This window comes from Myxocyprinus asiaticus, chromosome 11, assembly GCF_019703515.2.
Source record: "Myxocyprinus asiaticus isolate MX2 ecotype Aquarium Trade chromosome 11, UBuf_Myxa_2, whole genome shotgun sequence".
In the NCBI taxonomy this organism is placed as follows: Eukaryota; Metazoa; Chordata; class Actinopteri; order Cypriniformes; family Catostomidae; genus Myxocyprinus; species Myxocyprinus asiaticus.
In genome coordinates this window covers 915,729-929,666 of record NC_059354.1, presented here as the reverse complement: position 1 = coordinate 929,666, position 13,938 = coordinate 915,729, and the positions used below count along the sequence as shown (strand labels likewise).

General features: G+C 38.7%; 1 protein-coding gene across 1 annotated transcript in view; it reads left to right on the top strand.

Moving 5' to 3' along the window:
* si:dkey-11f4.7 (piezo-type mechanosensitive ion channel component 2) overlaps nucleotides 1-13,938 on the top strand; it is a 648,587-nt gene that overhangs the window by 189,229 nt on the left and 445,420 nt on the right. The window contains 1 exon segment of the mRNA XM_051709767.1: nucleotides 877-968. Within this exon segment, the coding sequence (XP_051565727.1) occupies nucleotides 877-968 (92 nt within the window).

Genomic DNA, 13,938 nt, shown 5'->3' with positions numbered 1-13,938 from the left:
TTTTTGATACAGGGTGCAAATACAATCAGATTAGCATTTGTGTGCATTAATTCTTAAATGTAATTTAAAACCAAATAAATTAAATGTCCTGTGTGTATTTGTGAATTTTACTTTGAGCTTTCAAAGTAGTGTGTTCAGTTTGGTAAACACATTGTTGAATGATACCTAGAATAATTATTAAAATATTATATGTATATATCTTTTTTTGTGATGTATTGATTTTAATTGAATATTTCATACATATATTGATAATGTATACAGAGAACCTCAAAGTGCTTCCTAAAATTGGAAGTAGACTCATTTTCAATGGATAAAAGAGGTTTCTTTTTGTAAGGCAAAGATTGCATTGGGCAGTTATATTTTTTATGTTATGTTTATTAATCAAATGAGGAATGGGATTGCTTTGTCATCACTGTGTGTAGTGCTGTCTGACTGGGCCTATTGAAAGTATTTCAGGTTTTGTCTCTTTTGAAATTTAGGAGCATCATTAGTAAATTACAGAGTAGTTATTGCTGTTGGCTGCCTCTTGGTAATGTAATCAAAACTTTATTATATAATCCATTTAAAAGTAACTAGTCTGATTTTAATTGTAACTTAATCAAGTTACAATTACTTGATTTTTCATAATCTGAATCTGATCATCCAGATTAAATGTAATTGAAACTTGATTAAGTTACAATTAAAATCGGACTAGTTACTTTTAACTAGTCTATTTAACTTTTAATCCATTTAAAAGTAACTAGTCTGATTTTAATTGTAACTTAATCAAGTTACAATTACTTGATTTTTCATAATTTGAATCTGATCATCCAGATTAAATGTAATCTGTTACCCACCAACAAAACGTAGAGTTGTCTGTTGTCTTCTCTTTTAAAGGCTGATGGAAGAGCAGCTCCATGGAGAATTTGTTGACCAAATGAAGAGTGTGTCTTCATCTTTAAATCATCAAATGGAAAGAGAAGATGATGGTAAATGCAATCCCTATACCTGTACCAATTTTGCTTAAGACAGTGTCTCACTAGCCAAGTTTTCCAGTGATTTTCAGGTGTTAGCTTCATTAACATAATCTGCGACCAGGCAGAGGGAGTCGATGCATGCATAAGCGCCTGTCAGCGGGAGGTGTTAAACACTTCATCGTCAGGACTCCCTGCTGAGTTAGGCCGGGTGTACACGGTGCGAGTTCTGACACTCAAGAGGTTGTGAGTCCCTGCACACATTATGAGTCAGTTTATCTAATAATTGTACAGATGCAATGGTACATGACATGAATTTTTGACCTGGCAAATTCCAAAGCTATCACATACATTTTCATGCTATTTATGATCTGTGGCTGTGCTAGGGCAGGGCTTGCCGGGGCTATAGCTCTGTCAGAAATTTGAATTGCACTGGCACAACCAGTGTATAAAACAAACTCTAACTCTATGGTCTTGATTAAATTTGTTAAGGGGGAGGAGTCAATTAAGGTGTACTACCGCATTAGGGATTATTTGAAGTTGATCATCAACATCGATCGCAATGGAACGCTATCTTATAGACCACGGACTTCAGACACACCTCAAAATAATGTAGAGGAGGACATTAACACAAGTCGACAGCCTCCGTTTGAGCCTGACATTCAGGAAGCAAAGCAGTCGAGCGAGATGGCTGGATACGTGCAGTCCTAACACATTTTATCTCTGGTGGGTGAACAAAATGTTTAAGTTGTTATGAAGAGTCCAGCTGGCAAGTTAAGTCAGAGTATTTCTTTATGTGCACAAAAAGTTACCTCATTGATCACTTGCATTATAAATAATGAAGCTGCACAAGTCACGCGCTTGCAGCATTGTCAACTTCATTGATTATAATGGGAGCAATCAAATAATCCAGCCCTTTCTGCTAAAGAAATAATTATAAGCATCTAAACTACGATTCACTTTAATCGGCAAGACCAGACATCTCGATAAAACTGTTACATTTCCGATTTTATGAGCCGAGTCCCACGTCCTGGCGGAGGTACAATTGTCCTGATTATATTAGTCTTAGCTTAAATGTTTTACGAATCTGACATAGCTGTGCTTCTTGCTGCTTCTTTTATGAGAAATAAGCATTACGTAACGATAGAATCATTAATTTCTAGGAATGCACTGAAATTTCGGCTGGCAAAAGTTTTCAGCTGAAAATGCTATTTTCGGTTTTCAGCTGAAAGAGAAAAAAAGTCGAAAATCAGATAAAAAATTATTACTTTAAAATCTATTAACTGGAACACTGACATGGAGAAAATATATTGTTTATGTGAAAAGATCATGGTTTAATTACATTTAGTGTTGTGATGGTACCAAAATTTCAGTAGTCGGTACCAATACCGGTGAAATTTCATGGTTCTTGATACCAATTTCGGTACCACAGCAAAAATATGATAATGTGTATTGAACACACCTGTTTATCCTATTTAAAAAGTAACATTTCAATGTCAGTAATAAAGTAAAAGAAATGCATGTTTCCTTTGTGTTTCTCAATAAAGGATGCATTGCTTAAATATTTTTAAATTGCTCCATATTGAAATCTCAAATCAAATCAAATCACTTTTATTGTCACACAACCATATACACAAGTGCAATAGTGGGTGAAAGTCTTGGGTGCAGTTCCGAGCAACATAGCAGTCATGACAGTGATAAGACATATACCAATTTACAATAAACAGATTCGCACATCACAATTTACATATCTAATATACACATAATTACACAAAACACAATATACAAATAATAATATACAATGTACAGTATACAATACACACAATATAGAATACACATACACACAATATAGAATGCACATTATACAATAAAAATAGTATATATTGTATATATAAAATATACAGTAGGTTGTATTGTACTGTATTGACATTCAGGCTGTCGGTTGATAGTCAGTTGCCAGTGTGTTGTTAAGAGAGAATATGATTTATGACAGTCTGGTGTGAGATAATAAGATTAATAAAGTGCAGTGCTGATGTATATTCATCGTGAGAGATCAAGAGTTCAAAAGTCTAAATGCTTGGGGGAAGAAGCTGTCATGAAGACAGCTGGTCCTGATGCTGCGATACTGCCTGCCTGATGGTAGCAGTGAGAGCAGCCCATGGCTCGGGTGGCTGGAGTCTCTGATGATCCTCCGAGCTTTTTTCACACACCGCCTGGTATAGATGTACTGGAGGGAGGGAAGCTCACCTCCGATGTTGTGTCTGGCAGTTCGCACCACCCTTTGCAGGGCTTTGCGGTTGTGGGTGGTGCTATTGCCGTACCAGGCAGTGATGCAGCCAGTCATGATGCTCTCTACAGTGCTGGTGTAGAACCGTGTGAGGATGTGGCGGTTCATTCCAAACTTCCTCAGCTGTCTCAGGAAGAAGAGGCGCTGATGAGCCTTCTTCACAATGGCCTCAGTGTGGACGGACCATGTGAGTTCCTCAGTGATGTGGACACCGAGGAACTTGAAGCTGCTGACTCTCTCCACCGGTGCTCCATTGATGGTGATGGGACTGTGTTCTCTGTCTTTTCTCCTGAAGTCCACCACAAGCTCCTTTGTCTTGCTGATGTTGAGGGAGAGGTTGTGCTCCTGACACCAGCGTGTCAGAGTGTGCACCTCCTCTCTGTAGGCCGTTTCATCATTGTCAGTGATCAGACCTACCATTGTCGTATCATCAGCAAACTTAATGATGGCATTGGAGCTGTGTGTTGCCACACAGTCATGTGTGTACAGGGAATACAGGAGTGGTCTGAGAACACAGCCCTGCAGGGCTCCAGTGTTGAGGGTCAGTGATGAGGAGATGTTGCTGCCCATTCTAACCACCTGGCGTCTGCTTGACAGGAAGTCCAGGATCCAGCTGCACAGCGAGCTGTTTGAGCCCAGAGCCCGGCATTTCACATAAAACTTGGAGGGCACTATGGTGTTGAATGCTGAGCTGTAGTCTACAAACAGCATTCTCACATAAGTGTTCCTTTTTTCCAGGTGGGAAAAAGCAGTGTGTATTGTAGATGCAATGGCATCATCAGTGGAGCTGTTGTTGCGGTAAGCAAACTGCAATGGGTCCAGTGGTGGAGGCAGCACAGAGCAGATGTAATCTCTGAAAGCATTTGCTGATGATGGAGGTCAGAGCAACAGGACGCCAGTCATTTAAGCAAGTGATTTTTGGATTGCTTTGGTACAGGCACAATGGTGGACATTTTAAAGCATAAAAAGTATTTGGCTCATCCGGGAGAGAGGCAGCGGTGTTCATGGCGGAGTTTTTATTCCCTTTAAAGTCTGTGATGATGTTAATTCCCTGCCACATGCTTCTAGAGTTGGTGATATTAAATTGTCCTTCAATCTTGTCCCTGTACTTGCCTAAATCTGTTTTTATTGTTTCCCAAATCATGTTTTCCTTTTTTTTTTATTACTGTTATTTTCCAGAACTCTATGTTTTAAAGTTTAATTTCATCTTCAAAATGGTGTCTAATCAATTTATTCATAAAATTTTTAACAATAAGTGAAAACATAACTTTTCAACATGTCATAAATTTTTTTTTTGCTAAACTTTTATTCAACACCAGTCGTATTTGTGATATATTGCATAGTTGTTGTTATTATTATTATTATTACAGTGAGTATTTCATTTTACTATGTAGTCGTAATATATTTCTGTCACAGTTTCTTCAATTTCAGGCATCTAGCTTTATTTTGAATCATGCTTTTATTATGATGTGTGTTTTTTGCCGGAAGCTTCACTTTTTCGTATAAACAGTTTGCGACATGGTCCATTGTGATAACTGAAGACTGTTAAGTCACATCTGAAATCTCATCTCTTTACACTGGCCTTTGAGTCTGACAAATGAAATGTAGGACACAGTTTTGGAGTGTTTGTATTTTGTGTTTTTGAGTACTTTTGTTTGTGTACATGGTAATTTTATGTTTTAAATTTTATTACTGTGAAGCAGACTTGTTCATAAGTTCCTGAGGTCCAAGTCAAGGCTTTTTTTTTTTTTTTTTCTGCAGCTGGTTAGTTTAATAAACCCTGAATAAGGCTAATTCAATTTTGAAATATTAAAACTGACTACTTTAAGGGATTGCCTTGTTTATTTATTTAAACTTGTCTAATAAAGTACATAAGGTTTTATTTGAATCTTTATTTTTTTTCAGGAAACAATAAATAAATTATCCATTTTAATTTTGCATTAAAAGAAAACAGATTTTACACAGAAGGAAAACAAGCTTTGTCCATAAATCTTTTGGATTTTAAAGCCCTTTATTCTATTTTGCATTTACCCTTATGAAAATGTAACATAATTTTTATAGTTCAAACAGTGGTATTTATTTGTAACAAGACCATGGTAAACCTCAGGTAAAATAAAGCATGGATAGTCACTACCTTAGATTTCTGTAGAACAAACTTTAGCATTTTTGTAAAGAAAAACAATATCCTAAACATCTTGTTTCAATCATTTATAATTTAATTAATACTCTGAACCCTGATGTGTTAAAACCTTTAAAGGAAACATAAATGGGTGTACCAAGATCTTACTAGTTGGTTGTTCTTTGTTTGTTGGTTGATAAAGGCTTTTGTTGGCAATTTATTGATATTTTATCCCAACAGCTGGCTCACTGAACAATTGCTTGTCTGTCCGAGGAAACTGAATGGCTTTATATCAGGTGGAGTTTATTTTGTGGAGGAACACACCTTCGAGACGGTTCTGTGAATGAGTCTACATGTTTTTTCTGTTATTCTGCCTGTTGGCTGGGGTCTGTTTTACAAAGTATTTTCTGTTATGTAATTTTGCCTTACAAAATTTGTATAGAAACACCGGACTTGAGCAATCCGATGGCAAAGTTGTCACGGGGGCTCTCGTAAGCGTACATGGACTCTTTGGGTTTTAAGGGATTGACGCCGGTTGGCGCTGTCGTGTGTGGGGTTAATGTGCATATTTTTCTTTTATCTGTTTGTTTTGTTCGGGGGGAAGTTCAGGGTTTGATTGTTGCATTAATGGGGAATGTGGTCTATATAATCTTGTTTTTTTTATTTATTTTTATTATATCAATATGTCAAATGTTAATATGAATAAGTTGTCTCTCTCCACATGGAATGTGAATGGGTTGGGGCACCCCATAAAAAAGGAAGGTTATTTCTTTTCTTAAACGTAAGAAATATGATATAGTGTTTCTTCAAGAAACACATCTTTCCCCGCAGGAAGCTGAAAAATTTGGGAAGATATGGGGTGGACATGTTTTCTTTAGTGTTGGCTCAAGTAAGAGCAGGGGAGTCATTATATTGATTAATAAACATCTAAAATTCAAATTTCTCAAACAGATTAAAGATAAATTAGGAAGAGTCATTATTGTTTTAGCTGAAATTCAGGGGCAAAGGTTGATTTTTGCTAATATTTATGCGCCTAATGCTGACGATCAGGGCTTTTTTATAGATCTTGAAGGGATGTTGCAAGCCGCTGGCACCCCCATGATATAATATTGGGAGGAGACTTTAATCTTTTGATGGACTTAGTCCTTGATCACAGTGAAGCAAAAGTGTGTAAACCCACTAGAGCAACATTGACGCTTCACAGGATGTGTAAAAATCTTGGTCTTATGGATATTTGGAGACTTTTGAACCCATCTGGTAGGGACTATACATTTTTTCATCAGTCCATAAGATTTATTCTAGAATAGATTTATTTTTTATATCTATGTCCCTCATTTCATCTGTTGCAGATTGCTCAATTGGAAACATTTTAGTCTCGGATCATACCCTGGTGAGTTTGGAGATGTTGCCACATAGGGAGAAAAATAAATCATATAGTTGGCGCTTTAATGTATCCCTTTTGCAAAATCCTGATTTCCAACAAATGTTAAAGACCGAAATCAATGTTTATATGGAGACCAACCAGCTCAGTATCCTCTGTGGGCGTGGCTTGGGAGGCACTTAAGGCAGTTCTTAGGGGTTGGATCATACAGTATGCCTCATTCACCAAACAATCCAAAGCACGAGAACTTGTGGAGTCGGAAGAGAATATTAAAAGTGCAGAGGCAGAGCTGAAGCGCAGAATGTCATCTGATGGCCTCAGAGAATTGACTGGATTGAAATACAGATATAATGCTATTTTGTCATGGAAAGCGGAGTTTGGGTTATTCAGGGCAAGACAGTCATACTTTGAGTCAGGGGACAAAGCAGGAAAGCTTTTGGCTAGATATATAAAGCAGAGAGATTCTTTTTCTACTGTTCCCTCAGTGAAATCTGCTGGTGGTGAAATATTTACCTCGGCCACTGATACTAATAATGCTTTTAAAGAATTCTATATTGATCTTTATAGTTCTACGTCTTCGTCTACTGATGAAGATATTAGAAACTTTGTGGAACCATTAAAACTTCCTAAACTGACGACTGAGCAAAAAAATTATCTTGATTCAGAGATAACCTTGGAGGAACTTGACGAGGTAATTAAGGCCTTACCTACAGGCAAAGCTCCGGGGCCATATGGTTTTGCTGCTGAATTTTTTAGATCTTATGCTACAGAACTGGCTCCACTTTTGTTAGAAGTTTATACTGAATCATTAAAGAATGGAAAGCTTCCTCCAACCATGACACAAGCCCAGATCAGTCTGATTCTTAAAAAGGACAAAGATCTGTGTGTGTGTAAAAGTTACCGACCAATTTCCCTGATCCAGCTAGATGTAAAAATGTTGTCCAAAATTTTGGCTAATCATTTAAGTAAGGTTATGACATCTCTTATACATATAGATCAGGTGGGGTTTATTCGGGGCCACAGCTCTTTTGATAACATCAGGCGTTTCATTAATATCATGTGGTCAGTAGCGAATGATCAGTCTCCGGTCACTGCCATTTCACTTGATGGCGTTTGATATGGTAGAATGGGATTATCTTCTTAAGATTTTAGAAATGTATGGGTTCGGGAGTACATTCATTGGTTGGATTAAGTTACTTTATAGACACGCTGTTTCAGCGGTACAAACAAATGAACTAATTTCAGATTATTTTACTCTGGATAGGGGCACTCGGCAGGGTTGCCCTCTTTCCCCATTATTGTTCTGTATTGCCCTGGAACCATTAGCAGCTGCGATAAGAAAGGAGGACGATTTTCCAGGGGTGGAGGCGGGAGGTATGGCACATAAGCTTCTGCTTTATGCAGAAGATATTTTATTATTCGTCTCCTAGATCTATGCCTGCCCTCCACAGAATTATTAATTCCTTTTCCAAGTTCTCAGGATACAAAATTAATTGGTCTAAATCCAAAGCTTTGGCTCTGACAGCATACTGCCCAGTAAAGGCTTTCCAGCTGGGCGCCTTTCAGTGGCTCAAACAGGGCATTAAGTATTTGGGTATTTTATTCCCAGCAAATTTGTCTGATTTAGTTAGAGTTAATTTTGACCCTTTAATATAAAGGTTTTCGAGCGATGTGGACAGATGAGCTTCATTACATTTATCGATGATTGGGAAGGTTAATGTTATTAAAATGAATTGTATTCCAAAATTCAACTACTTGCTACAGTCTCTCCCTGTAGATGTCCCCCTCTCTTATTTTAAGCAATTTGATAGAATTGCGAAGTCCTTCATTTGGAATGGTAAACGTCCCAGACTACATTCCAACAAATTACATTCCACCTTTGTCAATTCCAAAAATTGATAAAGGTGGGTTAGGCTTACCCAAGATTTTGTTTTATTATTATGCGTTCAGTCTCAGGCATTTGGCTCATTGGTCGCGTTCACCTGAAAGAGCCCCTCCCTGGTTTTCTATTGAACAGGAAGTCCTTGCCTCTATTTCACCATTGCAAAGTCTTTCTATTAAACTAACCGGAGAAGTTAAGTCACACCCCGTTATTTCACATTTGCACATGATTTGGACAAGAGTGGCCAGAGTATTTAATTCAGACGTTTATTTAAATGTTGCCTCAATCATATGGCTGAACCCAAAATTATGTATCAATAAGTCCCCTATCTGTTGGTCAAGGTGGATTGTGAGAGGGGTTGTTACACTCGGCGACCTGTATGAGAGTGGAGTGTTGAGATCTTTTGAGAATCTGGGTGATCATTTTGGGATTCCCAGATGTTGGGCCTCATGTATTCAGATAGAAGACAAAGGCAAGCCTAACACAATCGTAAAACCTAACTCAGGCCCACATACCAAGTCATACATTTTACTGATAAAAATCGCGCCAAAATCAAACAAAGGGAGTCCAAAACGGACTACAAATCCCATGAAGCCTTGCTCACTAACGGATCAAACTCTCAACTCCTATTGGACGAGGCACATGACAGAACGCACCTCAACCATGACATCATCAGGAGTAGAAATACCTCTGAAATGCTTCCGAGATTTGCTTCCAGCAACTTTGCTCGCCATGTGTAGAAGCAGCTCATCGCTGCTCTCAGGTGCAGTTTTCTGACTTGAAACTGTGGCCATACAACCTCCATCTCGCTGGACGAGTTGAGATTACTCTGTGTTCCATCGAACACTCTAACAGATCCGAAAGAGACCGCCGAGCAATCCGCATCTTCATCCGTTTGCCTGCAGAAGTGAAGAGAAAAAGAGTTCTCTTCCCTCTTCAATCAAGTCGACGTCGCTGATTTCTCCGCCAACCCGCCGAGAATCAGCAGCTGTACTGCCCACCGACAGAGCGAGGAAATGGCATCCCGTCATCACCCGAGCCATGAGGAACCAAGTCGGAGTTAAAGGACGGATGAACACACATTCTATGTCCTCATGCAATTCAAGTAAGAGGTTTACATCTGGGCAGAGATAGAATATTATAGTGTGTTATTCTTGTGTATCAAGGTTATTGCTTGTACAGTTTACGGAGCGCCATGTCCGCTCATTGCTAATACTCAGGGTATTAATTATCACGAATGAGATTTGCTGTATTGTAGTCTGTGGCAGCGGGGGCGTGCTTTCTCTCTCTCCGGAGAGATGCTTGACCACGCCCCCGCTGCCACATAGTCCAACCACATTGGACTGTTGAGCATTTCCGCCATCGCGGGTGAGAACAGCACACTGAGTTTATCCATTAAAGAATCAAAGACCGCGGGACGGTTTACGAGCCGTCCACCGCGTCTCTGAGTGATAAACTAACAGCTGCTTTCTCTTCCACGATCGTGAAATCGGCTTTGGGGCCGTCACTTTATTCTCTCTCTCTCGTACTAACCACACACACACACACGCACGCACGCACACACACGCGCGCGACCCCTCACAAACATTCTCGCACACATTTTTGGCTAGTAGATAGCTTCATGATAAAGCTCAGATGTGTCCCTAAGCTACCATTGACTGGTTTCTCTCCGCCCACATTCACGGCCATATTCTCTGGCCAGAAGTCTCGCGTGATATACTCTCCACGAGAGTCACGTCCGCCATTTTGTGCGCGTCGCTCCTTACACACACACACAAACACACACACACACACACACACACACACACACCCTCATGTGTTATAGGATTATTTTGGTTTCCATTTCTAATCATATCACTGTTTAGATTGTAGTTGTAAGTCGGAAATTTATTGACTGCATTGTATTAATTATTAATTGATATTACTGCATAAATAAACTTTGTTATACTTCAAAGAGAAGTGTTCTGGTTTGTTTTGCATACACCTGTGTCACATGCTGACGGGATGTCAGTGCTCGGATTCAAGCCTTTATTCATTTTTTTTTTTCCAAAAATCAATATTCTTCGGATGTCGATTTTCCTAAGAAAACAATCTAATATTGAGACTGTTATACTATCTGGTTATTAGTCCCTGATTCCAGGGTGGTGCCCCGTCAATATTAATCCTTATTAATATTCTATTGATTTTTGATAATTGATAATTATCTTTGATGATTGTTGAATTTGAATGATCAATAAGCTAGTGTTAATATTAATTAATGTTTCATCGATGTTAATTATTAGTGATTAGCTTTGATAATTTTTTATTTAAAGGATTAAAAAAAGCTAACATTGATTCTCATCAATGTTCTATTGATTTTAATAATTAATAATTATCGTTGATAATTATTGATTATTGCTATTAACCAAACCCGCTCCTAAACATAGCGCACTACATTTACTGGAGCCCCATATGAGGTTTTAATGAGTTAGATTCAATTAATTAATTTAAATATTAATAACTAAAGAAATAATTATCAATTATTTCTGATAGTAACACTGATCTAAACAACCAGTAAAGCCCTACACAGATCTCAGTTTTATAGGTATTTTCAGCTGTGCCACATGCTCTGTACTATTTTTGGGAGTAGCACACACCCCCCTAAAGTGGCAGATGCTTTGGGAGAGGTGATTACTGCTTTTGGAAAAGGTCATGAGGCATCAGTGTATTACTCCCTGCTGGTTCGGAGTCTGGGGGATGGAGCTTTAGCTTCTATCAAGAGATTATGGGAAAAAGATTTGAATTTTGTATTGGAGGAAGAAGTGTGGACTAGGATTCTAAAAAATGTCAAGTCTGCATCTAGAGATGTAAGGGTTCACCTTATGGAATTTAAGATTCTACATAGATTTTACTGGACCCCCTCTAGATTATATAGGCTTGGTCTTAAAGACACACCCAACTGCTGGCGTTGTCAATCAGAAGTTGGAGACACAACTCATGCCTTTTGGGGGTGTGTTAAGATTCAAGATTTTTGGATGAAGGTGCAGAGCTATTTCTTTGATGTTTTGGGCACTCAAGTTTTTTCAATTGCTTTGCCCCAGATTTTGTATTTTGGGTGACAGAGCTGTCATAAATTTGGGGGACAAATTGGGTTTTAACACGTGTTATGATTGGCAGACAAGTCATTTTAAGGGGTTGGAAGTCCGACGGAGCGCCATCATTTCTAGAGTGGTGGGAATGAGATGGGGAGGGTGACAGCGTTTGAAGAAGGGGTATCTAGAGGATTGGGTAATTTGGACTTGTTTATGGGAAAATGGGGCAAATATCTGGCATTTTTGGAGGGCTCTTGGGGAGGGACAGTGGAGAGAGAGATGTAGAGGTTATGTGCATGAATAATTATATTTTATTAATTATTTTATTCTTTAATATTTGTTTTTGTGTGTGTATAATTATGTGGGACCACTGGGATGTTGTTTTGGGTAGGATTGGGGGGGTGGGGGGGGTGTAGCAATAGAGGGGGTTAAGTATTGATTCTGTTTGTATATGTTCTTGCTTGTATGTGTTAAGATAGGAATCAATAAAAAATGTTAATATAAAAAACAAAAAAACAAAAACAAAACAATGTTTAATAAATAAGAAATTCAAGAAACTGATGAAAATATGAAGTAGCACAACAACGGATCAGTCCAGAGATGAGGTGGGTGAAGATGATAGTGGAGGACTCTGACAGTGACAGCTGCAGCAGGGAGAGAGTAGAGATAATATATTCCAAGGAGTGATGTGAGATGGCGGTGACTGGAGCAAAAAGAAACAGAGGTGAGTGATCCGGTGAATGGAGGAGATGGTAATGGCTGGAGCACAGGAAAAAAAATATCCAGACTAGAAAAATACAAAGAATAGCGTGAGAAACATAAGTAACAATGCACACAACACGAGAACGATCCGATACTGAACTCACACAAAAGGACTGCTTATAAAGGGAAGAGCAAATAGTGTGTAGGTAATGAGCATCGAGTGATTAACCCCGCACCTTCAGCAACACGAGGAAGACACACAGAAACAGAATGAATCCTCCCATGACAATAATTCTGTGCCGAATTCAAATGTTTCTGTGACTTGCGCCGTGCTTCTCACTGGTCCTCACAGCACTGTAATGTGAGCTGTGAGGTTGAGAGCTTGAGACCGGTCCGCGAGACATGTAATCGCAGATGCTCTGCGCTCAGGCTGCTTTGTCCATTGATCCGGGCAGCGAATAGCACTGTTTCATTCCACTTTTGATGCGTATGCCATTTGATAACGCTTAACAGAAAATGACAGCGCATAAATGGAGAGAGAGAGAGGGAGAGTTGGCCAACTCTGTAGTCGCACCGGTGGGAAAAACAGTCACAAAATGACTTGTGTTTTTCACGAGTCTATGATTTCGAGTCCAAGTCAAGTCTCAAGTAAATTGTTTACGAGTTTGAGTCAAGTCGCAAACTCGAGGACTCAATTTTCCATCTCTGCTGTGAAGCACTTTGGTTTTTTAAATGCTATATAAATAAAGTTAAATTGAGATTAAAGTGCAAATGCTGAGATTTAATTAAATATATAGTTTACGTGTGCAGCATGGTTGACTGTGGATTAGTGCTCTGCTTTGTTGTCTGATACAATGTGAAACTGGAGTTTCCAGTGTGTGAGCGGTTGGCTTTAAATATTTATTTAAAGTATGCAGCTTATCCACATTAAGATTGCAGCCTTTAGCAGTTAGCACACAAGGACATTTCACAATTTAAATTTGATTTATTGTCCATTTCAGTGTAAAAGGAGTCACAGAACACAGCTCAAAATAAGCGTGTGAGCATTTTAAAGCAGTTGTGTGTCTGTCAAAATTAGTTCTGGTACCGGATTGAGTTGATACTAACGGTACTGCAGAAACACTGGTATCGCTACATCTTTTTTTATTTCAGTATTGACTTGGTACCAAAGTACCTGTACTTTTGACATCACAAATTACATTTAATGTAAACATGCAGCGGCTGATGATTGATGATAAATACTGTAGCTATTGACGGTAACTGCTTATAGTTGAAACACATGCATCTCTTTATACAGTATGCAGGGGTGAATAAACGCAATGGCTTATAGGACTGAAGCCCAGGGGCCTTCAACTCCCATGGGGCCCAGCTTGCATATTTATTGTGTATGTGTGTGTGTTTTCATTAAGTATTAATGTGAAGTGTCATCTGTCAAATGGCGGACAGCCTTTGTGATAATTATCCGTATGGACAGATTCAGATTTTAAAAAAAGGCTGAGGGATATCACGACTGCATACATTAGCCATAACAGTGTTACTGGTA